At 40.1% G+C, this 26,682-nt stretch overlaps 1 protein-coding gene across 1 annotated transcript in view; it reads right to left on the reverse strand.

The window, feature by feature from the left end:
• TTC39B (tetratricopeptide repeat domain 39B) overlaps positions 1 to 26,682 on the reverse strand; it is a 123,143-nt gene that overhangs the window by 21,781 nt on the left and 74,680 nt on the right. The window contains 10 exon segments of the mRNA XM_042964232.1: positions 2,989 to 3,080; positions 3,950 to 4,111; positions 5,553 to 5,612; positions 5,703 to 5,770; positions 6,418 to 6,526; positions 8,103 to 8,168; positions 9,554 to 9,659; positions 18,750 to 18,814; positions 22,680 to 22,747; positions 26,246 to 26,322. Of these exon segments, the coding sequence (XP_042820166.1) occupies positions 2,989 to 3,080; positions 3,950 to 4,111; positions 5,553 to 5,612; positions 5,703 to 5,770; positions 6,418 to 6,526; positions 8,103 to 8,168; positions 9,554 to 9,659; positions 18,750 to 18,814; positions 22,680 to 22,747; positions 26,246 to 26,322 (873 nt within the window).

Below are 26,682 nucleotides of genomic sequence, written 5' to 3' on the forward strand. Positions count from 1 at the left end.
CACGCCTTCCACTGAGGTTGATTCTACAGTTAGCATACATGGTCCTATGTTCAAAAAGAGCTTTCAAAAAGAAGATAAAAAAGCGGTCCTAGTCGTATCTTCAAATCTGCTCTGACAAGTCTGACAGTTCGGCTAAGATGCTATTTCTCATAACGTGGGCACAGAACGCAGTACTCCATGTAAAAGGTTTTGTCGTTAATTATGTCTGAAGATGTAGCAGGGCTTCTCTGTTCCTTAACTTTCTCATCTCCAGGGCTCATCTCCTCCCCTCTAACAGAGCCAGCGGGCCCCGCAGTTGTATCTTACACCACTTCGTCACCTGCAACTTTTCTACTCAAAGCACAAACCCAAGCACACCACTCTGAATACCCTTCTCTTCACTCTAACTCGGCTGCTCTAGTAAGACTTTCAGTCTACTTGCCCTTCAACTTTCTCCCTATCCGCAATCTCCCTCTCTCTCCCTGTTCCTCCATATGCCTGCTTAGATCACCCTGTCCTTTACGGCCGCACTCAATGGCCTCAGACCTAAACTCCCTTGTCCTCTGCCTAGTCGCTACACTCACCCGGCAAAAACCCAGCTCTGGATGATGTTCAGTGTGCCTCTTCCCTGCACCTGCAGTGAGAGCTGACGGGTATCTCCGTAAATTCATCAGCACCGACTTCAGATGGGCCCTTGTGCTACCTGCCATTCCGGCTACAGTGTTTCTCTCACCACCTCACTGTCCCGCTCTCTGCAACAATGGATTCCGAACACTCTCCATCCCCCTCGCACCTCCAGCCCACTCCTCCCTCTTTCAATAGATGACCCTGACTCCTCCTTTGTAAAGAAAGACACAAGTTAGGAGATGGAGAACCCTTCCTTGCATATTACACAAGCTTGCCTGCCTTGTGTAGGCTTGCCTGCCTCTGCACCTATCCTGGGCTTCCTCCCTTCTGATCCAGTAGCGGACCTGGTCCTCCTCCTAAATAAAACCAACCATGCCATCAGTGCTTTGGATTCGAACTCCTCCTGCCTTTTCAGCAAACTTACAAATATCAAGTATCCCATTTCTTGCTTGTATGTGTAACTTCTCTTCTTCACTTGGATCTTTCCCAGTGGTTTCTAAGAATGCTCACAACTCTCCCATTAAAACATTCTCTGTCATGTTATCTCCCTCCAACTACCAACGCTCTCTCTCCCCTCCCCTTCATAGTCAGAATTATCCAGGGATGCATTTATACTCAACTCTACATTTCCCTATGTCCCATTCACTCTTCAGCCACCTCCAGTCCGACTTCCACCTCTACTCGAGTACGTTATCAGCCCCTGCTAGGGTTACCGAGGATCCTGTCCCTCTGTCTTGTGTTTAAATGGAATATTGTGTGTTGTGAGATGTATTTTGAGTCACGCTTGACCTTTCTTTTCTTTTGACCTATATACAGCTGACCCTTGAACAACATGGGGGGTGGTTAAAGGCACCGACCCCCACAGAGTCAAAAATCCACATATAATTGGGGCTCCTGGGTGGCTCAGTTGGTTAAGCGTCCAACTTCGACTCAGTTTATGATCTCATGGTTTGTGGGATCGAGCCCCATGTCGGGCTCTGGGCTGACAGCTCAGAGCCTGGAGCCTGCTTCGGATTCTGTGTCACCCCCTCTCTCTGCCCCTCCCCTGCTTGCGCACACATGCTCTCTCTCTCTCAAGAATAAACAATAAAAAAATTTTTTTAACTCCCTAACTTTTTGACTCCCCCAAAGTTTAACTACTAATAGCCTTCTGTTGACCAGAAGCCTTATTGATAACAAACAACTGGTTAACTCATATTTTCTATGTTGTATGTATTAATACCATATTCTAACAATAAAGTAGGCTAAAGAAAATCTGAGCGAATCATAAGAGAAAATACAGTATCAGTATTATACTGTATTTATAAAAAAAAAAAAAAAAGAAAGAAAAAAAGAAAAAACCTGCGTGTAGGTGGACCCACACAGTTCAAATTCATGTTGTTCGAGGGTCAAGTGCACATAAAATGTAGCATAATGTCCTATCAAATATCACCTTTTGGCTCTTCATTTGTTTTAATATGAAATTTATCGTCACATTGGTTTCCATACAACACCCAGCGGTTAGCTCCTTAATGTGCAGTGCTCCTTCCTGTAGCAGGGTCATCTCTGGGTTCTGTTCCCCTCGTCTGAAACTGTATCACTGCAAGTCCCTGCTGCCCCAGCAGCTCCTCCTCCACCTTCAGACACCACCTCACTCGTCGCGCCTCTACCCTCTTATATACACTTCTCCTCCCATTGGGGGATGGGCCGGGGACAGCGGGTCCTGGTGGCGATGCAAGTTATTATCAGCTTCTGGCTTGCTAACTGTGGTCTCAGTCACCCCGAGCGGAAAGAACACCAGGTTTGCTCAGGAAGACAGAACATGGTGAGTTGAAAATGCTTTCACATGTCCAGGTGAAGGGGGCAAATGGAAACTGGATATACAGGTCTGGAGCTCAGTCAGGAAATCTGAACTAGGGATGTAAACTTGGCCTGGCTGAGATTTCCTAAGGTTGAGGCTCCAAGACATCAACATGTAACAGCTGGATAAAACAGGATGAGTCTACAGAGCTACTAAGATGGGATGGCAAGAAGAGTAGGAAGAAAAAAATTACTCAGGTATTGTAAGTTTGCAGTTATTTGCGTGACTATTTCATCGATGTCTGGTTCCACTAGCAGATCATAACCCAAGGACAGGAGCCACGCCTGTTTATTCAGCACCTCACACGGTATCCTTCATACAGAAGGTGCTCAAAAGTAAGATTACAGATGATTTATGGATACTTAGCTAAACAAAGTTAAACAGATTAGCTCACAAAAGACCTTCTATGAATATGGTTTTAAGGGTCCCTGCATCGAATGAGTAGAAATTAAAGAAAACATGAAGGTAACGCATGGGAGGGCACTTAGGGGAAAAGAAAGAGGTGTTCGGGATCCCCGTTACAGCAACGGTGCCCTGCTTACCTGAATAAGATTACTATATCCTCTTTAGTTGCTACGACATCCTCCTCTGGAAGCATACTCAAAATTGCAGCTTTCAAGAATACGTATGTTGCCTTCAGGAAAAGAAGAAAAGCAGCTGGTTATAGGGCATCTCTAGGTACGTGACATTTCTATCTTGCAAGTCAGGAACGACCTGCACACTGTCTAGATGTAATACTTAAAAAGCCATCAAAGAAATAAAAGGAAATGAAGTCTTATACTGCTGTTCCTATTGACAGTAACACCTTTCAGTTAATTTTGACCATTTTCCTATTATACAACTGTCATGTTCATGGGCGAGAAAGATCACAGAACGAACAAGAAATATGCACCTCGTTTCTCCCAACTTCCCACAAATAGATCAGAATTAATTTTAATTATGAAAAGCTTTGGGGTGCCTGAGCGGCTCAGTCAGTTAAACATCCGACTTCAGCTCAGGTCACGATCTCCCAGTTTGTGAGTTCGAACCCCGCATTGGGCTCTGTGCTGACAGCTCAGAGCCTGGAGCCTGCTTTGGATTCTGTGTCTCCCTCTCTCTCTGCCCCTCCCCTGCTTGCGCTCTGTCTCTTTCTCTCTCTCTCTCAGAAATAAATGAACATTTAAAAAAAGAAGAAAAGAAGAGCTTTGTCATAAGGGCATCATAAAATTTACAGAAAAATTATCAAAGGTTATTGATATGTAATAACTTTTCAATGTAAGTGCACTTCATCCTCAGAGGTAAAGCTTCTTCGTTGAAAAGGACTGTTTGGATGGCTTTTAGAGCATGTAGTGCCGAGGGATAGTGCTCATAAACAGTAGGTACTTAATGCCTATTTCCTCCAACAAACCTCTAAGTTGAGAAAATAATGTTAATGTCATACTACTGAACAAACAGTCCTAAATAAAAATTATCCTGGACACTTATTAGCAAACAGGTAACATCAATGAAAGCATAGCACTTTACCTTGGACCATTTACTTTCTTTGCAAAGCAGATCAGAATAGTAATATGCCTCCATCCAGTTTTGTTGAAACACATAAATCCACATCAGCTCCCAGTAACAGAGATGGTGAAACTGTTTCCATTCTTCTTGAACTGAAATGCATTTTCGAAGTATCTCTTGTGCCTATAAGTCAATTGCATAAAGCTGATCATCCAGATATTACACAAGGAGGTAATAACCTAATGGAAAAATACCTAAATCACTTTGTACAAAAAGAACAAAAGCATAACTCATTAAGCCACTCAATGTGATGATATATGTTCCTTTCCCTACATGCCATGATACAATTAAGTTCTGCCTCTTTCTTGATTTAGCTTCCTGAGGCGGCTGTGGAACTTTATAATGTGGGAGTAGTGACATTCCTTCCCAAGTAAGCTATAAAATGCAGAAGTCCTTTACAAAAAAGCTGAAAATAAAAGTCAGAACTTCCAGAAGTTAAAATATACCTTAAACAAAGTTAAAGGCAGACTGGGAGAAGATATCACTATATCCACAACTGGCCAAGAATTAACCCTTAGCATACAACAATTTTATAAAATCCTGAAGAAAAAGACCACTCAATGGGAAAACAGTCAAAGATATGAATGGGTAAATCAGAGAAAAAGATATACAAGTGACAAGCATACATATGAAAAAAATTGTAAACTGAAAAATACAAACTTAAAAATTAAACTGTCATATTTTGGCCATGACATGGGCAAAAGCAAAACAGATAATGTCCAGAGTTGCCAAAGTGCACAAGAAACAAGTTTTTTCATATCTTTATAGGAGTTTAAATGGAATAACCTTAAGTTAGAAGGGCAATTTGGCTAAATTTATTAAAATGCAAACATCTTTGACTTTGGAATCCTGATTATCAGAATCTATCTTATATAAATACACCTGTGCACGGAAACATACACATGATGATGGTTACAAGAGCATTATTTATAGTAGCCAAATGTCTATTAGTAGTGGACTGCTTTACTAAGTATCATATTTCCATCTCATGGAATAAAATCCAGCCATCAAAAAGAATGAAGAAGATTGAGATATACTGACCTGGAAAGAAATCCAAGACGCATTGTAAGTAGAAAAAAAAACAAATCAAAGAAAAATGCGTACGTTTGACCTCATTGGCGTGGAAGAAAATTATTTGTGAGTATATTTATATGAAAAGCTCCACACTCTTCTTCTTCAAGAGAGTCAGTAACTACTTTCCTTTGATGAGGAGTATGTACCATACAGTGAAGGAGAAGTTGTACGTTATGCAGGGGCTAGCTTCCAAAGTCAATATGTAATGCAGAAACTGATGACATTGTTTGAAAACCTCTTAAATGTGCCCACCTGTACTTCGCATAGTCTACCCTGAACTGCCTCATGTACTTAAAGTGTAAATATAGACTATATTGAGTAATTTATATACAGTAGATGCATATACCAAATTAAAATCGGGCATAAAAAATAACATATTTTTTCTCTATTTCTGCCTAGTGCATACAGCTGAATCTACTTATATAGAATGAGTCTAATGCAACTCCACCTTACAGACAACTCCCCAAGTTATTCTCCCAAAATAAATTACCTCTTCCACATTTCCCTTCAGCAGCTCTATCCGGGCATGATAAAACAACATGAGGGAGCCCTGCGGAGAAAGGAAGAAGACAGACCAATCAGTGGTCAGCCCTGCTTGACTGGTCATGGTTGAAACATGCACTTGAAATTCTAAGCATACATTTGGAAACTGCTGGAGGAAGGGTGCAAGGAGACTCTCTGCTTCCAGAACATTCACTTCTCCTGTACCTAGAAATTCAACAGGAAAAGCCTCAGTCTTCATGAAACAGGGTAGATACTTATAAGTAATTCTCCAAATTTCATTAAGATCTAGCAAACACCTATTCGTGGAAAAGATAAAAACTGCTAATTTGGCAATTTTGCATTTGGGAAATAAAATAAGACAAGTCCCATCTCTGACTTCACTTTAAGAAAGCTCTGGCACAGGCTAATTCTTAAGAATGGAAGGAGCTGTCTTTGAGTCCTAGTTGGGCTTTCTGGTTTTAATAGCAATATTAACTTATCTTAGCCAAACATTTAATCTTCTATGCAAAAAGAAATCTAATACGAATATGTTAAAATAGATCACCTTAAGCAAACTTTATAGAACTTTTTAAGGAAAACAGATAAAAAAATTCAGTGAAAGAAACCCTCCATCCACCTCCTCTGCCAAATGTTATATAACAAATGTCACTATTTTCCAGTTTCACTGAAAAAAGAGAAAAAAAGTAAGCAGATATAAACTACTAGCGTTTAGTGATATTTTTTCTAATTTTTTTAACTGAAGTATAATCAACTATTATGCTGGTTGGACCAAGGGTACAACCTCAATGTTTTACTTACTCAGACGAGAGGTAATCAGCTTTCAATGACATAAAATGTGGCACAGTCCTTACCAAGTATCAGGGAGATATAAGTGTGGAAAGCTAGAATAGTTAAGCAGCACAGTGGGGACCGCATGCTTCTTCCTGACGCGCCTTCCTGTAACTGCAGGAGCCCCAACTCCTGTGGGAAGTAAAAGCGTTTCAGAAGGACAGTGCATGACTGAAAAATCATATTCAGACACGACCGAGTGTTCACCTATCTCCCCACTCCGTGAAAGCAGGCTTTATTTTTTAAGAGCTTAGAAAGGGGTAATGCCTAACTAGAAGTAAACTTCACATTTTAAACTGGCGTTAAGATAATCTCACAAATTCTTTCTACTATGTGATTCTAGGGAGAGGATAAAGGCAGTGCTCATTTCATAGAAATGTTGTATTTCTCCTATAAAAATATTGATTTATTAAAACATATTGAGGATCTAAGTGCAAGGCATTATGGTTGGCATGAACAAATACAGTTTTGTCGTCAAAGATCTTTCCATCAAAATGCTACGTGAACACACAACTGTATTAACATATTGTGAGTGCCATAAAAAAGGTGGGTAAGTAAATGATTCTGGGTTAGGAATACTTGAGCCTCACTGGGAGAGAATAAGGGAAAGTTTGAGAACAGCTGACATTTCTCTCAAACCTAACGGATGGAGAGGATCTCAAGAGAACATTATTTGGAAGGATGGTGGCTAGGGAGGACATCCAAAATAGAGACCAGCAGAAGCACAGAAACAAAAAAGTACAAGGCCTGTTTGGGGGAAAAAAAACAGTAGTTTCTTATACTGGTTCCCATATAGTTCTCAAAACCTGCCCTCTTTACTAACAGGGACAGCTTTTGCAATAAGACAACCCTGGTAATATCATATTGAGTATTACATTTAATAAATGTCATACACTACGAAGCAAGCACATGGAAATATAATGAACGAGGGAGGGGCGCCTGGGTGGCTCAGTCAGCTGAGCATCCAATTCTTGGTTTCAGCTCAGGTCATGGGTTCGTGAGGGGTCAGGTCATGGGGGTCATGGAGCCCCACATCAGGCTCCACGCTAGCAGTGAGGAGCCTGCCTGGGATTCTCTCTTTCTCCGTCCCTCCCCTCTTTCTTTGTCTTTCAAAATAATTAAGGAAGAAGAAGAAGAAGAAGAAGAAGAAGAAGAAGAAGAAGGAGGAGGAGGAGGAGGAGGAGGAGGAGGAGGAGGAGGAGGAGGAGGAGGAGGAGAAGAAGAAACAACAACATAATGAATTAAACTCATGGAAAACAAATTTCCTTAGTTTTGTCATGAAACTTGTAAAAGTACAAAGAAACCCAAAATACTACAACTATACTTGATCCGTGTGAATCATAAAATGTGAGACATGGAAATCTAGCCTAATTTCCTGGTTTTACAGAACACTCTAGGGTTGCTGAAATGTGAAAGAAGCATATTCTAACCACACAAGACTACTAAAGTCCAGCAAGCAGCAACCTTAGTAAAACATAACTTTGAATTCCAGAATTTAGGTAACAAAGATAAAAAATTTTAACTTTCAATAGAAAAACCATCTCGACTTCTGAAAAGTATGATCAAGACCCCAGTGGCTCTTTACTATCCTGCAAACAAATTGCCAATAATTGTCACGCTAGTTATGAGGATGTATTGCATTCCTTCATATCCAACAAATAATGTTTGCATCTTCCCTGTCAAAATTAAGATAAAATTAAATTTGTACCCTGTTTCCAGAAAATCCTATAAATTCTAGTAGTCTGATAATCCGTGCTGGTAAAAGGGAGAGCATCTGCAAGAAAAAAAAAAAATACAAGCATACTTATTTGTTAGTGTATCTAACTATAGAGAAATGTTCACCTCCAAACAACTTTAAGTTTTAATAATTCAGTTATATGAAAAACTAGATCCAACTTTAAACCACTGCACATATCTCAATCATCACATATTGCACATACAGTAATCACTACCTGTGAATTAATTTCATTTAGCGAAGAAAATGAACCTAAAAAATTTAAAAACAACACAAAATGAACAAACAAAACCCTGGCCTTTTCCAGACGCTCTAAAGAATACATGCTCTTTTTATGTCGAATGATGAAGCGGTGAGAAGGCACTCCCTCAGGGCCCACTTCCAAATAAGGTTTCTCTTAACCTCCTTTCCCAGAAAGCAAGTTTGCTGAACTCCATATAACATGCGCGCATCACCCAAAAGTGAATAGCACGGTCCTGCGGTCCCTTTCTAGAACCACCCTGAGGAGCAGTGGGGAGGCACAAGCCAGCCAGTGCAGGACTTCGAGCGGTGCACCTGTTAGTTCCCTTTGCTTGGAAGGAGAGATGGCCACATGTGCAATTCTGTACAGACTCACAGGCTGAAGCCAAAGAGTTAGCTGGACGTTCAAGGATTTGGAAGCAGTATCACTGGGAAATTAATGACAAAAAGGTCTAGGGAGGAGTACAGTCCTCTCTGAATGAGCAAAAAAAAAAAAAAGGGAAGATGTTTGTGTCCCATGTAAATGTTCACCAAAGCCTGACCTGAGCAGAGGAGGATTTTCATAACCAGATGAATAAGATGACCTGTTCTACAGAGACCAGTCAGCCTCTTTCTCCAGGCACCCCCATCATCGACCAGTGGGCTCATGAACAAAGAGGCCATGGTGACATACATACTCATGTGTACTATTTCCTTTACCCCTTGACTTTCTCATCAATTCTAGTCAAACCTTGACAAATATCAAAATCCCTAAATACTATATTACAATTTGACGATATCTACTCAAACTCTTCGTCTCCCTCACAGCATCATAATCGCTCCTCAAGCTATATCACTGCTGCCTCACCTATTTCCAATTCCAGAGCCACCATTGCTAAAGCAACAGTATTTCTGATGTGAAAATGGAACCAGATTCCAAGCTCCTTCTTACCAAAACTTTTACTAACCCATTCAAGTGCTGCACGCTTCCCCTATTGTACAATCCAAAACGACTCTGAGCATGTGCAGAACGTTACCACACATACTGGCCAAAGTCGCCACTGGGTCACAACACAGAAAAATGGATCGCACTCTAGCTACTTGTCAACCAAACCCAGGTAGAGGTTCATGCGCAGTAGAGAAGGCGCTGAACATCTTAGGTTCTTTTACAAAGGCTTCTGGTGGCTTTATAATTATTTACTTACCAAATTAAAGGCACCTATTCCAAGCTTGACACCCCCTTCAAACTCATAGAAGAACTGCTGCTCAACTTTGTTCTTCTGAATTACATGCAGGATAGAAAGACATTCTCTAGATTGAAGAAAAAATGTTATTGCATAAGTTTACTAGGACTCTGCAAATTCACGTTAAGTCAACTTTCCCACTTATGCACGATAAAGTAATTGTCATTAACCGAAATACTAGACAACTTTTAAATGGAGGCAGCTGTGCTGAGTTTAACCTGAAGGCCACTTGGGGAATAGTCATTAAGGAAAAACGGACACACCCATTTCTACATGTTTATCAGGACCCATCTTTCTGGGCTGAAAGCAAGACAGAGTTGGAACGTGAGCGAGCATGACTCCAGAGCCACAGGACCACAGGGCTATGACCTCACAGCTCTCCAGCAATATTGTACGGAAGCCTTCCTAGATGTGCTCCATCCCTCGGCTGCTGTGCGCACTTCAGCAACCCTACTTTCCACCGAAGGACTGAGATGCTACCGCCAAAAAGATGTGAATTTCAGTGTGATCACCATGATCTCAGACCAAATAAATTCTAGAGTTTGCCAGTAGGAAAACTGAGGAAGGACAGCAAGTTCCATCAAAATTGCACATCTGTCTTTCTTTTTTTCCTATTCCGTCCAAGCAAATCTTTTAGGTTTCTCATATTAATTTCTTTTCTATGCACTTCCCCCCTCCCTTTCACATGTTCAAAAGGCAAATACTTAATCCGAGAAGTGCAAATTAAAACAATGATAGGGGCGCCTGGGTGGCTCAGTCGGTTAAGCGTCCGACTTCGGCTCGGGTCATGATCTCACAGTCCGTGAGTTCGAGCCCCGCGTCGGGCTCTGTGCTGACAGCTCAGAGCCTGGAGCCTGCTTCCGATTCTGTGTCTCCCCCTCTCTCTGACCCTCCCCTGTTCATGCTCTGTCTCTCTCTGTCTCAAAAAAAATAAATAAACATTAAAAAAAAATTTGTTTTAAATGAAACAATGATAAAGATGTAAAAGTTGGTAATGAACAGGAATTGCTTACCAAATTGACAAATAAATTTTTAAAAGGTAGTAAGAAATAACCAGATATTATGTATCACCTTGTGTGATGTAACTATGAAGCATACAACTTCATTTATTATATATTCTAGCCAAATTTATTTAACTGGAATCCAGTAAGCCTACAGATCTCATTTCCAGTTTACAGGAAATAAAAGGAGCTAGAAGGCTGTGGAGTGAATTAGTTATGTACCCCTCCCCCCACCTCACCTCCAAATTCCTATGTTGAAGCTCTATGCCCCAGTGTGAGGATATCTGAAGACAGGAATTTTTAGGAGGTCTAAAAATCCTTAATTAAAGGATGGGGTCCTAGTCTGGTAAGACTGGTGGTCATAGAAGAAAAAGAAGAGAGAGGTTATCTCTCTCTTGGCCATGTGAGGGCCAAGAGAGAAGATGGCCTGGCTGTCTGCCTGCAAGCCAGAAAGAGAGCTCTCTCCAGAATCGGATCATGCTGGCACCCTGATCTTGGACTTCCAACCTCCAGAACTTCAAGAAAATAAAATTCTATTGTTTAAGCCACCCAGTCTGTGGCATTTTGTTCTGGCAGCCTGAGCTGACTAAGACAAAGAACAACCTGAATGGAAACTCGAAAAAGCCATCAAACAAATCCATGGGACATTCTGCAGGACAACTGGCTTGGGCTTTTCAACAACCATCATGAATAGAAAGACTGTTCCAGAATAAAAGAGACGTAATGGACATAAACACAGGATGCAGTAGACAGTCGTGGGTTGCATCCTGATACAGACACACCAGCAGTAAAAGAAATTTGGGGCCAACTAGTAAAATGTGAAGGTAGATTATTACACGAAATGAAGATTTATTGACATCGAAAAGTAAAAGAGAAGGTTATGGGGCACCTCGCTGGCTCAGTCATAAGACTGTGCAACTCTTGATCTCAAGGTCATGAGTTCAAGCCACACACTGGGTATAGAGATTACTTAAATATATAAAGCTTTTTAAAAAAAGGAAAAAGCAGGTTACAAAAGAGTACGCACATTAAAAAATACATTTAAAAGATAAAAAAATAAAAAGTACATATATCTTTACACTTGTATAGGAAAAATTCTGAAAGAATACATACTAACATACTAGCAGCCATTATTACTGGTGAAAAGAATATGGGGTGTGTGTGTTAATATTTGTTCATCTACATTCTCCCATTTTCCTCAATATGTATTCTGCTTTTGTGATAATAAAGCACTATTTTAATTTTTTTTTAATGGAAAACCAGTGTTGGCAAAGACAAAAACAAATAGACATATTCATCTGCTTTGGTAAAAGGTGGTTATAGTACAGAGATTGGCAAGCTATTGGAACCTAAGCATGCCCATTCATGCATTTTTTGTCTATGGCTGCTTATACTCTACAGTCTTAGAATTGAGTAGTTACAACAGAGATCTTAGGACTCTCAAGCCTAACATATTTATCATCTAGCCCTTTTAGAAAAAGTTTGTCGACCTAATTATTTTTCAGAATGATTTTGCAATATAAATCAAAAATCTTAAACACATGCATACCTTTGACCCAATAAATCCAATTTTATTCTAAGGAAATAGCATGGATACACACAAAACTTTACCTATAAGGAGAGATACTGTATTACTATTTATAATGAAAATGTATAAACAAACTAAATAGGCAAAAACAGAAAATGAATTAAGAAGACAGTCACGAGTGTATATCTTTATACATACACACATATGGTATACCCACATAATGGTATGCTATATAGCCATTAAAATCCATGATGAACTAAAAATATTTAATGACCTAATATTTTGTGACATGAAGTAAAAGAGGAAATTTCAAAATGACAGGAAGCATATAATTTCATTATATAAGAATATAATTATAAGCTCAGGCACATGCGTTAAAAACTCAAACATCAAAATATAGGTAGGATGGCAAGAGGCAGAAACAATGGTCAGAGTTCTTTTCTTCTTTGATAATAATATAAATGTTGTATTTTCTGATAATAGATGCTTGTTACAAAATTTCCAAATACGTGGAGAAGGTGTGAGTGCCTCCACATGACTATCCCGCAGAGAGATGGTCACTGTTAACAGCCTGGTACATAACTTTCTAGGAAGTTTTATGTGTTAGTGAGAATGCAATATTTAAAAACCACAAATGGGATCATATAGCATATACGTTATATAGGTTATATTGCTGATTTTCCATGAAAATGCATGAGAGCTACCTTATTTTTTAACAAGAGCATATTATTCTATTCTATGGAATAACTTATTTAACCAGATTCTTATTGTTAAACATTTGTTTCCAAATTTTCCATATTATAAACAGTGCTGCTAAAAGTGTGCTTATACATTCATTAAGTACTTTTCCTACATCAAGCACCATAACTATAGTTAATCTATCACAACTGTCCTTAGGATAAATCCTTAGAAAAGGGACTTCTGAGATCAAAGGCAATACACTTCCTTAATTTTGATACATACTATCAAACATCCTCCAAAAAAATTGTATCAACTTAGACTCCCACCAACTTATGAGCTCCTCACACTGTCATCTGCCCTGAGTCTTTAGATCACATTTCCATTGGCATATTTTATTGTGGTATAGTTTGCCCTGACGGAAATTTAAACATCTATTTGGTCAAGTCAGTCTTTTATGGTTCCTGATTTTATGTCACACTCAGAAAAGCTTCTGAAATTGACATCATGTATCTACTGATATGATATACTACAAAGGACACAATATCACTTACATGGTATTCTTGCCATAAATGCAAAATCTGCATTTAATCATAAGAAATATTAGATAAGTCCCCACTGAAAGATGTTCTACAAAATAACTGCCCAGTATCCTTCAAAAATATCAAGGTCATAAAAATAAAGACAGACTAAGGGACTCTTTCAGATTAAAAAAGACTAAAGAAACATAACAACTACATGCAACATCTCTGATCTCGGATTCAGTTCTAGACCAGAAAAAGGACACTGATAGGACAATTAGAGGAATCTGGGTAAATGTTAGTACCCATGTTAGTTTCTTGAATTTAATAATTATACTGCAGTTCTAAAAGATGTTAACATTTGTGGGGCGTCCAACTTCGGTTCAGGTCATGATTTCAAGGTTTGTGGGTTCAAGCCACGTTTAGGGCTCTGTGCTGACAGCTCAGAGCCTGGAGCCTGCTTCAGATTCTGTGTCTCCCTCTCTCTCTGCCCCTCCCCTGCTTGTGTTCTCTCTCTCTCTCTCTCTCTCAAAATTAAATACACATTAAAAAATGTTTTTCTTTAAAAAATATATTAACATTTGTGAATCTGAATGAAGAACACATAAAAATTCTTTGTAAAAATTCTGAAGTTATTTCAAAGTGAAAAAATTTTTAATAAAAGTTTAAAGGCTTTAGTGCTTTAGGACTACAAAAAATACTTTCCTATTTTCACTAGTACTCTTTTAAAAATATTTTAGGGGCACCTGGGTGGCTCAGTTGGTTAAACATCCGACTTCAGCTCAGGCCATGATCTCACAGTCTGTGAGTTCGAACCCCGCATCGGGCTCTGTGCTGACAGCTCAGGGCCTGGAGCCTGCTTCTGGTTCTGTCTCTCCCTCTCTCTCTCTGCCCCTCCCCCACTCATGCTCTCTCACTCCCTCAAAAATAAATAAACATCAACAAAAATTTAAATATCCTTAAAAAAATAATAAATAAATAAAAATATTTTAATATTGGGGATCCTGGGTGGCTCAGTTAAGTGTCTAACTTCAACTCAGGTCTTGATCTCACAGCTCATGAATTTGAGCCCCACATTGGGCTCTATGCTGACAGCTCAGAGCCTGGAGCCTGCTTTAGATTCTGTGTCTCCCTCTCTCTCTGCCCCTCGCTGCTCACACTCTCTCTTTCTCTCAAAAATAAACATTTAAAAAAATTTTAATATATCTTAATATTAAATTCACATGGAATTTATTTTTATATTTTTTTTCCAAAATGAAGAACCAATTTTCCCCAAACCATTTGTTAAAGTATCCATCTTTTCCCACTGTTTTGAAAGACATACATACATACATTCATATATATATGAATGTGTGTGTATATATATATATATATATGAATGTCACATATTTTCAATTCCCAGGTTAATGTCTGTGTATGCAAAAATACATGCATGCACACACACACATACACACACAGCGTCTGTTTCAAAATTCTATCTGTTCCATTCCATTGATATATATGTTTGTGCCATTTTAAGACTACTTGAATTGGGACACCTGGGTGACTCAGTCTGTTAAGCGTCCAACTTCAGCTCAGGTCATGATTTCGCTGTTTGTGGGTTCACGCCCCACATCAACCTCTGCTGACAGCTCAGAGCCTGGAACCTGCTTCAGATTCTCTGTCTCCCTCTCTCTCTGCCCTCCCCTGCTCATGTTCCGGCTCTGTCTCTCTCTCTGTCTCTCTCTCTCTCTCTCTCCCTCAAAACTAAACATTAAAAAACTATTTTTTTAAAAAGACTACTTGAATTCATTCAGTTTTTTTTAAGTTTTTATGACTAGAAAAGCAATTAGCTCTTTAACATTCTTTTGTATCATCTAAAAAGTATTTCAGGGGCGCCTGGGTGGCTCAGTCGGTTAAGTGTCCAACTTGGGCTCAGGTCATGATCTCACAGTTCACAAGTTCGAGCCCCGCATCAGGCTCTGTGCTGACAGCTCGGAGCCTGGAGCCTGCTCCCTCTCCCTCTCTCTCTGACCCTCCCCCCCACATTCATGCTCTGTCTCTCTCTGTCTCAAAAATAAATAAACGTTAAAAAAAAGAATTAAAAAAAATAAAATTAAAAAAATAAAAAATAAAAAGTATTTCAAGAGGAAAACTAAAAACAAAATGTCAATTCCCAAAATTTCTGCCCCACCTATACGATTTTGAATGGAATATAATTTTATTAAATCACTTTGTGTGAAAGTATCTCTTAAAACACTAAATCTTGGTTCTGCACTAATGGGGATCTGCTCCTAGTAATGACACACACACTAGCTTGTATTAGATTAACTGTCTCACAGATAACAATGATAAACTTTAGAATTTAAATATTCTTTAAGTTTATTTATTTTTGAAAGAAAGACAAAGAAAGTGAGCGGGGGAGGGGCAGAGATAGTGAGGGAGAGAGAATCCCAAACAGAGCCAGATACAGGGCTCAAACCCACAAATCGTGAGATCATAACCTGAGCCGAAACCAAGAGTCGGATGCTTAACCGACTGAGCCCCCAGGCGCCCCTTAAATATATATTTAAAATGTATTTTCAGGCACTGGAAAATGAAAACAAAAAGTAGGAGAAAACTGGAGAAGAATTAGCCTTTGAAAGATGAGAACAACTCTCATATGGACTTCACATTTACATGGCTAGTCAGCTGAAAGTACTCTCCAGTCCACTCAATATGGGGTGCCTACAACTGATACAGAAAGCCACACAGTCCTATTGCCTTAAAAAGTCAGAGTACAGAGTTCAAGACTGCCAGAGTGGCTGTGAGGCAATGGAAAAATTTTCAGATAGGGGAGAACCACACAGGAGGAAAAAACCAAGATCAAATTCTTATTGGACCCATGAACTATTGGAATACTGGAGAGACTCCAAAGAAAAGCGAAAGCAAGAGCAAGACAGAAGAAATAAAGGAGCCATGACTTCAGGTGCTACCTTCTTGCAGAGAGTCAAGAGTTTGGAGTCTAAGTCTAGTCAAATTCATGATTCCTAGAACAAGTATCAGCACTCTTCCAAGAAGATAATAGAATCCAGAGTCTCTATAATGAATCAATACCTAGTGCACAATTTAAATACTGTTGTCAAGAGAAGACACAAAATGATATGACATATGGTCAAGAGAAAAAGCAAGCAATAAAAACTGACTCCAGGATGACCCAGAGAGCCAATCCAAAAAAAAAAAAAAAAAAAAAAAAAAAAAACCCATACTTTTCAATAAACAGTACCACAGTGACTTGTTGAACAAAATCAGACTGACTAATATGTGTAATTGGACCTTAAAAGAAGAGGAAAACAGTGAAAATGGAGCATAAAAAAATATTTGTAGAAATAATGGCCACAATTTCTCAAAGCACACTTAAACACGTTGCAAACTACTGAGAACCAAAGGCACAAGAGTCTTCAAAGCAGTCAGAAGAAATGATACATTACAGACAGGGACTGGTAATACATACAACAGCTGACTTCTGATCAGAAACAACAGAGGCCATAATACAATGGACTGACAGTTTAAAAGTGGTGAAAGAAGAAAAAAGAAAACCTTGTAACCCAGAATACTGTACTAAGCAAAAATAGCCTTCAAAAATGAAGACGTTTTCAGATAAATGAAAATGGAGAGAATTATTGAAAGCAGACATGTACTACAAGAAATATTAAAAGGAATTCTTCAGTCCAAAAGTATACAGAAACGAATGAAGAATACCAAAAATGGTAACTATATATATGAGTAAATAGAAAAATCTGTAAGATATCATAGTTTAAAGAAAAAGTGTGACACTGCATCGTGAGGTTTATAATATATGTAAGTGTACTATCATAAGAATAGTATAAAAGACAAGTGGCAAATGAAATTATACTTCCACAAAGTTCTTATGTTTTATGGGCAACAGTGCGATATTAACTCTAAGTTGACCGTTGTAACGTAAGAAGGATTTTATAATCACTAGAGCAACCTTTAAAAAATTAAAGAGGGCTATAGCTAAGAAAACAATAGAGGGGTTGATTACACTGGAATATATATTTTTAAATTTTTATGAAAGCAAAGAAAGGCAAAAAAGAACTGGGAAAACCAAATAAGGCAAGAGAAAAAAAAAAATGGTAGCCACAAGTACAAACATATCATTTGTTACATTGAGTAAAAAAGCAAGATCCAGCTACAAGCCTCTATAAGAAATACAATTTAAATATTAAAACAAAGATAGGCTTAAAATAAAAGAATATATGACATGTAAACACTAATTATTAAAAAAAGCATGAATAAATACATTAATAGCAGATGAAACAGACTTCAAGACAAGAAACAATCATAAGGAGTTAAGTAGAGACATTTCATAACAATTAAGAGTTTAAGGGGTGCCTGGGTGGCTCATCGGTTAAGCATCTGACTTCAGCTCAGCTCATGATCTCACAGCTCATGGGTTCAAGCGCCGCATCAGGCTCTGTGCTGACAGCTCGGAGCCTAGAGCCTGCTTCGGATTCTGTGTCTCCATCACTCTCTCTACCCGCCCCCCTCTCAAAAACAAATAGACATTGGGGCGCCTGGGTGGCTCAGTCGGTTGAGCGTCCGACTTCGGCTCAGGTCACGATCTCGCGGTCCGTGAGTTCGAGCCCCGCGTCAGGCTCTGTGCTGAGTGCTCAGAGCCTGGAGCCTGTTTCAGATTCTGTGTCTCCCTCTCTCTCTGACCCTCCCCCGTTCATGCTCTGTCTCTCTCTGTCTCAAAAATAAATAAACGTTAAAAAAAAAAATTTTTTTAAAAAAAAAAACAAATAGACATTAAAAAAAAAATTTGAAGTTTAATTCATTAGAAAGACAAAACAATTAAAACACACATCAATCTAATAACCAAGGTTCTAAACACTGACAGAACTAACAAGAGAAATGGGTGACTCCAGAATCAAAGTTGGAGATTTTTACTCCATGAACAAATGATAGAACAACTAGATAAAAGTCAGTAAGGATACAGAACATATGAACAACACTATGGCCCACCTCCATTGACTATTTAAATCACTGCAGAAAACTTTATCAAGCAGGGCACTGCTCTAGTCTGGACCAAAGACATACCTGTAATTTTAAATCTATAAATTGATTTTAGGAGAGAGAAACTAAGATTATGTAATTAGAAATTGTGTTAGTAGCACTTTTTTTTTCAGCTATTTTTCTCAAAATTGTACTTAAACTTAAACTCTGTTGTCCTATAGCACTGAATACATACTCAGTAAGCCAAAAAATCAAGTGCATTTTCACCAACACCAAATAAAAAAAAAACCTAGTCGTACTTAATGAGAATTTTTTAAAGTACAAAGGGGACATAGTATAAGAACCATTTAAAAATGAGATCTTAAAAAATAAATAAATAAATAAATAAATAAATAAATAAATAAATAATGAGATCTTAATTTTTAACTTACTTATATATTTGGTAACTTGTCCTAATTTTCAGTCCACCTTTGATGAAGTTGATCATATTTTCATCCTGAAAACAATTCAATGAAGTAATTAGATCACTTAGCAAAAGATTCTTACACTGTCCTCACATCTGGGTATTTGTTTGATTAGAACAAAACCCTCCCTATCTTTTGAGGACATAATCTTTAAATTGAAACATTCCTCTTGCGGGGCGCCTGGGTGGCTCAGTCGGTGAGCGGCCGACTTCGGCTCAGGTCATGATCTCACGGTCCGTGAGTTCAAGCCCCGCGTCGGGCTCTGTGCTGACAGCTCGGAGCCTGGAGCCTGGAGCCTGGAGCCTGTTTCGGATTCTGTGTCTCCCTCTCTCTGACCCTCCCCCGTTCATGCTCTGTCTCTGTCTCAAAAATAAATAAACGTTAAAAAAAAAAATTTTTTTAAAAGAAACATTCCTCTTGCTTTACATTTGAAATGCTTTTCTGTAATTGGTCTTCCACGTTAGATGGCAATAAAAAGAAAACATGTCAAAAATCTTTGCAACACTTCAAATAAGTAATTAAGGAAGTAATCCTTAGCAATTAGGGGCAAAATAAGTTAGTTCAAATCTACTGTAATAAACATCATCTACTGTGCAATTTTCTTCTGGGCTCAACAGAATCCAAACGGCTGATTTAAGGGGTATGCCTTAAGGGCAAACTTTCCAATCCATCATACTCCAGTAAATGGAATGATGGTTCTTCTTTGGCAGGGTACTTTAGCATTCAATCTGTTTAACATTGTAAATTTCACTAATACATATTTCCAAAACAAAAATTATTGATCTGGATTCTAAACTGATTGGCACTAATATGCAATTTTGTTTGGTGGGAAAAAAAATCACTTTACTTCTCCTTGCCTCATGGTCATCAACCATAAAATTGAGGCAGGGGGCCTAAATGAATGTCATCTTCAGGGTCAACATTCCAGGATTCTAAGAGAATCTCTTAACAAATTATATCCAAAACTGCTTAAAGGAAGTTAGTCAACAGATGGAGCTACTGGAGACAGTTCCCATGTTTCCCATTTCCGTGGACGATGTTTTCCTAGCCTATTGATAATGGAAAGCTGCTCTGGTATTGATTCACTGTGCACTTCAGCATCCTTCCGAAGCAAGAGAAAAACTTATTTTAGTATATAAGTTTCATTAATTATTAAACCTTTGACATTCAAATTATTATAAGCACTGATAAGTACAAAATTCACCATGCAACATAAATGTTCATCTTCTCATTTTAAGGAGCCTTATGCTTACACAAGTTCCAATACTGGCCAGGAAAGAATTTCTCAAACCACTTTAAAATCTGCCTCCAATAATAATATTTCATTTCATGATTCACCAAAAACATTGACTGAATGCCTGTTTTACACCTGCCATCTGAATGCAAAACCAGTCAAGAGCAATAAAAGGCGCTAAGGGCTAGAGTCAGGCACCTGGGCAGAGATATGCACAGGAGGTCATGAGAGCACAAAGTAGGGGAGGGGGGCATGGAGAGGCCCATAAAATTTCCTGAAAGCAACAGGCGCTTAAGGCACAAAAAATGATTAGGATGGGGCCAGAGGAAGGAAGGCAAACCAGATGTGAGCTTCGCAAGCAAAGGGAAACTGAAGTAGAAAGGCAAGGAGGCGTTAAAGATCATGGCGTGTACTTGGCCATCTGTGTTTACGTCACCCAGCGCTGCTGCAGAAGCTACTGCAAAGACCGCAAAACCAAGGAGTAACAAAGCTACCTCTACCCATGCCACTCAGGTATGCGTCATACATACCTGCCAATAGCATCTGAGCACATGGTAAGGGGGGGGGGCATAGGGAATTTGCGAGAAGACACCAGTTTAGTTTGAAACCTCCCCCACTTCTGATATTCTGATACGGAACCACTGCCACAGTCGGTGAGAGCTACGAGATGCTAAAGCAGAGAGATGACAAGGTGAGATTCTCGTCTCTGAGAGGGGACGCGGCTGCACAATGGACAATGAGCTGAGGATAAGAGAAATTAGAGCCAGAGGGTCGCTAGGTTGCCATGCAGTCTAGAGGAGAGCTGACGAACACGCCCACTAGAACAATCAGAGAAGGAAAAGGAAGCATGGTAAGAGAAGCATGACCATTAAACTGGATATGGAGGCATGAGGAGGAGGGAAGAGGCCTGCATATCTGCCGGATGTTTAGTTATAAGTCCCCACAAATAAAATAAGCCTGCAACTCCCAGATTTGATTGGCAAATCCCCATTTGGAAACAATCAGAAAAACTGGGGACCTCCGTGACCAGCATTATGTTCACTGAAGCAGTAAGAATGCAGTTTTCAACCAGCCTTCAGAAAACAGGGTCATAGACCAGACTGATTCAATTTTACTAAACCAGAACCCAACTTAAGGGGTAAGCCTCCAGGAAGAGAAAGGAGAGAGAGGAAAGGGGAGGGGAGGGGAGGAGAGGAGAGGAAAGAGAAAGAGAAAGGGAAGGGAAGAGAAAGGGAAGGGAAGAGAAAGGGAAGAGGGAGGGGAGGAAAGGGAAGAGGGAGGGGAGGAAAGGGAAGAGAAAGGGAAGAGAAGAGAAAGGGAAGGGGTGGGGAGGGGTGGGGAAGGGAGGGGAGGGAAGGGAAGGGAAGGGAAAGGGAAGGGAAAGGGAAGGGAAGGGAAAGGGAAGAGGGAGGGGAGGGGAGGGGAGGGGTGGGGAGGGGAGGGAAGGGAAGGGAAGGGAAGAGAAAGGGAAAAGGGAGGGGAGGGGAGGGGAGGGGAGGGGAGGGAAGGGAGGGAAGGGAAGGGAAGGGAAGGGAAGGGAAGGGAAGGGAAGGGAAGGGAAATGGAAGGGAAGGGAAAGGGAAGAGAAAGGGAAGGGAAGGGAAGAGAAAGGGAAGAGAGAGGGGAGGGGAGGGGAGGGGAGGGGAGGGAAGGGAAGGGAAGGGAAGGGGAAAGGGAAAGGGAAGAGAAAGGGGAGGGGAGGGGAGGGGAGGGGAGGGGAGGGGAGGGGAGGGGAGGGAAGGGGAGGGAAAGGGAAAGGGAAAGGGAAAGGGAAAGGGAAAGGGAAAGGGAAAGGGAAGAGAAAGGGAAGGGGAGGGGAGGGGAGGGGAGGGGAGGGGAGGGGAGGGGAGGGGAGGGGAGGGGAGGGAAAAAAAAGAAAAGCAACTCTTAATACAATGTAAAACATTGTAATTGAGTAAGATTTTCAATTTTACAATTGCATTTCTTCCCCCTTACAATGTTGACCCCACCTCTACCCCACTGTATCCATCACTGCCACCCATGGTGCCATGAGGTTAAATCCAAGCGGTGGAAAATAAAATGTTAGGCAAGGTACTGGCTGTAACAGTTCTTAGAGATAAAATTAAAATGTCGCAAAAGAAAGGTATTCATTGTTTGGTTTAGAACTTTTTAAATCTACTCTTCCATAGGAAGAAATAAAAGTAAGAAAGGGGAATGAGAATAGAAAGGGGAAAAATAAAATCCAAAGTTATATATGAAAAGCCTAGCGCTCAGTGCATGCATACCTGAGCTTTGCTGAAGCAGCTGGTGTAAAGAAGGGAATGGCCAAGGATGAAGATGTGTCTTCTGCCCAGGCCATCCCGCGTGTAGCCCTCACCATTAGGAAAAGCAAAGACGGATAATCTCACGCTTCTCATCTAGAGAAGCAACCAGAAAGTAGGTGTGGTGGTTGCAAAACAGTTTCTTTACAAGGCAGTGGTTCCCAACAGACTGAAATTCAAAACAGACTCTAAGGGCATTTGTGTAGGAACAAAGCTCCCTGGGGTCTTTTTTCAGCCCAAGTTTATCAGAACGGCAAGTATCTTCTGTTACAACTCTGAGTCAAAAGAACTGAAGCACTGACATAGAATGAGCCACATTTTTTCTATGTAGTGCTGGCAGGCTTCCCCAGAAATACTGATTCTAAGCCAAACATTCATTACCTGCACAAACGTGAGTGCTGCTTTCTGTAGGAGACACTCGGCATAACAGATTTCGGCATGCATTTCCTCTATTAAAAACAAATAAAATTATATTAAGGAAAATCCTATGTCCACAGTCATTGCTCTGAGATTTTAGAAAAGACTGATAGATCAATGAACCCAAGGGAGACACAAAAATCTAGCTTGTTCTGGTACTTCCACAAAAGGAGGATGATGACCTCAGTTCTCAGACCCTCAGCAAGATTTTTCTAGAATGTGTAAAATGATTTAAGGAAGTCATCTTTGGCCCCATTCAAATAGAACTCCAACGAGTCAGGCACTTGGTGCCAGAGCCCCAAACTCAGCTCACAACAGGAAACCAAAGTTTAAAAGCACTTAAAAAGAAAATTATTTAACACTAACACGTAAATTTAACACAGTTATAAAGATTGAAAAAACAATCTTCTGTTTGTGAATCCTAGCTTCCAAAATACGAAGGTATGATAGTCATGGTGATGATCAGACACATTATTACCTTAAAGAGAGAGCACAATTCTCTGGAGTTCTGCAAAAAAGTACGGCCCTGAGTGCCAAGTCATGATGTGATATAAAAAGAGTCAGCATCAGCACCACGTCAGGCTATTTTGATCATGGAGAGATCTAGCACAGGAACAAGGCACTCACAAAAAGGACTGTGTAAAGCTATGCATATCCCAGGGACAGATGGAGTGCCCCAAAACACATGGCCCATCTTCCTAAACAATACCTTGTACTTGCAGAGATTAGGGTAGGAGAGAAACCTTTGCGTTTTTGGGTAAACAAAATCAGCAGCTTCCTGTTTTATCCATGGGATGCAAACTGGCATTTTACTTAAGGAAACAAGCTTGGCGTATTTAACAGCCTGGGCTAGGGGAAAGATTCTGCCGTGTACTAGGTATCCCTCCTCTTCCTGGTGGTCATCCCTCCTCTCCCTGCCGGTCATCCCTCCTCTCCCTGCCGGTCATCCCTCCTCTCCCTGCGGGTCATCCCTCCTCTCCCTGCCGGTCATCCCTCCTCTCCCTCGGGTCATCCCTCCTCATCTCCGGTCAGCTCACCTCTCCCTCGGGTCATCCCTCCTCTCTCTGCTGGTCATCCCGCCCACCCCCCGTCCATTACCTCATTTATAAAGTCCAGCTCATAATGTCTCTACTTCACAGCTGAAGAATCAAGTGAGGTGCTGCAAGCAGAGCTCACTATTCAGAGTAAGCGCTCCATTTTTGTTTGCTACTTTCGCTACGATTACTACCCTTGGCCCTCTGGATTTACTCAGCGTTCAGAGGAATAAAAGCAGTCTTCGATTTTTACAGTCACCTGAATTTCCTCTTCTTTCTATGTACATTTGTAACAAAGTGGGAACAGTTTGGAATTTCCCACTTTGAAAGCCTACTCAGTACCCCAGATTGCTGGCTTGGGCATGTGCGGGGAAGGCCCAGTGAGAGCACAAGGTGTGTAAAGGCAGGAGTGTGAAATGAGTCCGGAAAGGTAAGTCGGGGCTGAATTATGGACAACCTTAAGCATCAGAGGCTGGGCTTGATTCAGTAGGCAACGCTGAGTCCGTGCAGAGGTATGAGCATCCAAAGGATTAGACGTATCAGGGTGAAGTTAAAAATGGACAAATCTAAGAGCAGCTCAAGGACATAATGAGAAGACAGAGCTGAAAGGTCAAGAAAATTTGAACTCTGTAGACTATACGTAAGTATCCTTCATGTTAAATCCCTTTCCCATCCTAAGTACTGCATGTACATATCTATTTTCAAAGGAAATCTGAAAAACATTCAGGGCAATACGCCAGGCACGAGAGAAGAATGGGTGTGTTCCATGTTAAACCCACGAAAAGTTTAATTAAATATACTGACTCCTGCAGACAACCAGCCACTGAAGGATGTAAATGAAAATTACCAAGAGGAAAAACAAATCACATACTAAAGCTACAATGTTTTGACATGCCTCCTTGAACACAAAGTCTGTTTGGGTTGCAGTGACAGCCAAACTCATTAGGAATAAAATGCAACTTAATTTATAAAAGTCTTGTTCCTTCACTCTGTTTGATTTATATTCCTCAGTTCTCAAAATTAGCCATTTGGCATTTATGAATAGGTACCTTACCAGAACATCTCTGAATCATAAATTCCTTAGTCTACTGAAGGAAATATCTTCAGCCTGCATTAAAATGTTAATTAAACATGGCTTTGGATGTACAAGTCTAAATTAACCTGTTTTTCAGAATATGCTATAGTCACAAGCTCATTTATTTTTATTATTTTCTAATTAAGACTTTATTCTTTAAAGCAGTGTTTGATTCACAGAAAAACTGAAGGGAAGGTACAGAAATTTCCCATGTATCCCTTGCCCCATGCATGCATTACCTCCCCCGTTATCAACATCCCCCACCAGAGTGGTACAATTGATGAACCTCCATTCACACATCATAATTACCCAAAGTCCACAGTTTACATTAGAGCTCATTCTTGGTGTTGTACATTCTATGGGTTTGGACAAATGTATAAAGGCATGTACGCATCATCATGATATCATACAAAGTTTTTTCACTGCCCTAAAAATCCTCTGTGCTCCATCTACCTATTCATCCCTACACCCCATCCCCAGGCAATCACTGATCTTTTCACTGTCTCTACAGTTTTGCCTTTTCTAGAATGTTATATGCTTGCAATCATCCAGCACGTAGCCCTTTCAGATTGGCGTCTTTCACTTAGTAATATGTATTTAAAGTTGCTCTATGTCTTTCTGTGCCTTGATAGTTCATTTCTTTTTAGCACTAATTAATCGTCCATTTGTCTACATGCACCACAGTTTATTTAGCCATTCACCTACTGAAAGACATCTTGGTTGCTTACAAGTCTTGGCAATTACAAATAAAGATGCTGTAAACATCTACGTGCAGATTTTTGTGCTGGTCCTAAGTCTTCAGCTCCGTTGTGTAAATATTGAGGAGACTGATTACTGGTTTGTAAGGCCAAACAAAGCATGTACAGTTTTGTAAGAAATTGCCAAACTGTCTCCCCTAAAGTAGCTATACAATTTTGCATTCTCATCAACCATGGTGTTTTTTTGATGTTTCAGATTATGGACATTCTAATAGGTGTATAGTAGCATCTTCTCATTTGTTTTATTTTTTTAATAATCAGGAAGAAGTAACCTACCTTATTCCAGATTTTCTGAAGTGTCATGTCAAAGACATTATAAAAAGGTAAGAACGCAGCACCATCTATTTTCAAGATGTCTCTCTCAGCCATACATGAACACTCTGTTCCCTTTACTACAAGCCTACAAGAAAATGTGTGAGGTACAACGGAAAGAGCTGTGGCTTACAAAAAGGCAGGTGGAACCTCGCTCCGCTAGGTGGGTAATCTTGAGCCATTAACCCAACTATTAACAGTGGTCACTCCTGCAGGGTGAGTTATGGTGGGAAAGAGAAAAAGATACTCCATTTACTTTACATTATATGCTTAAGTATTGAATTTTAGGAGTATGATCACGTTTTAACCTTCCCAAGACAGGGAAACATTAATCTTTTAAATGAGTCTCACCTTCAGTCAGCTGTTCCAATGAGCCCCTAGAAAGAAGACTTGAGAACGATTCCACAACTGTGCATTTTTTCCTGTATCTGTGGAGAAAAAGTAGAAGGGCGGTGGGAAATAGAAAAAATAATAATAAATCAGGCCGAGTTCACTTTCATCGGACATTCATTTCAGTCTCAGTCATACCAAAGAGTTACCAAGGAGGAACTGCAAACCTCAAACTCTAAACCCTAAAGGGCAGAGAGCACCCTTTTCAACACTGTGTACCCGGCACCCAGCCCTGAGCTGATCTCCTGTGGGCACTCCATCCACACTTACTGGACACGTGAGTGGACAAACTCGCACAACACAATGAACACTAGCCCTGCCAAGCACCTGCACGATGCTGAAATCAGTATTTCTCTGGTAAGAGGCACCCACAGGTTAAGAATCGACTTAGAGTGTGA

This window comes from Panthera tigris, chromosome D4 (assembly GCF_018350195.1).
Source record: "Panthera tigris isolate Pti1 chromosome D4, P.tigris_Pti1_mat1.1, whole genome shotgun sequence".
Taxonomy (NCBI): Eukaryota; Metazoa; Chordata; class Mammalia; order Carnivora; family Felidae; genus Panthera; species Panthera tigris.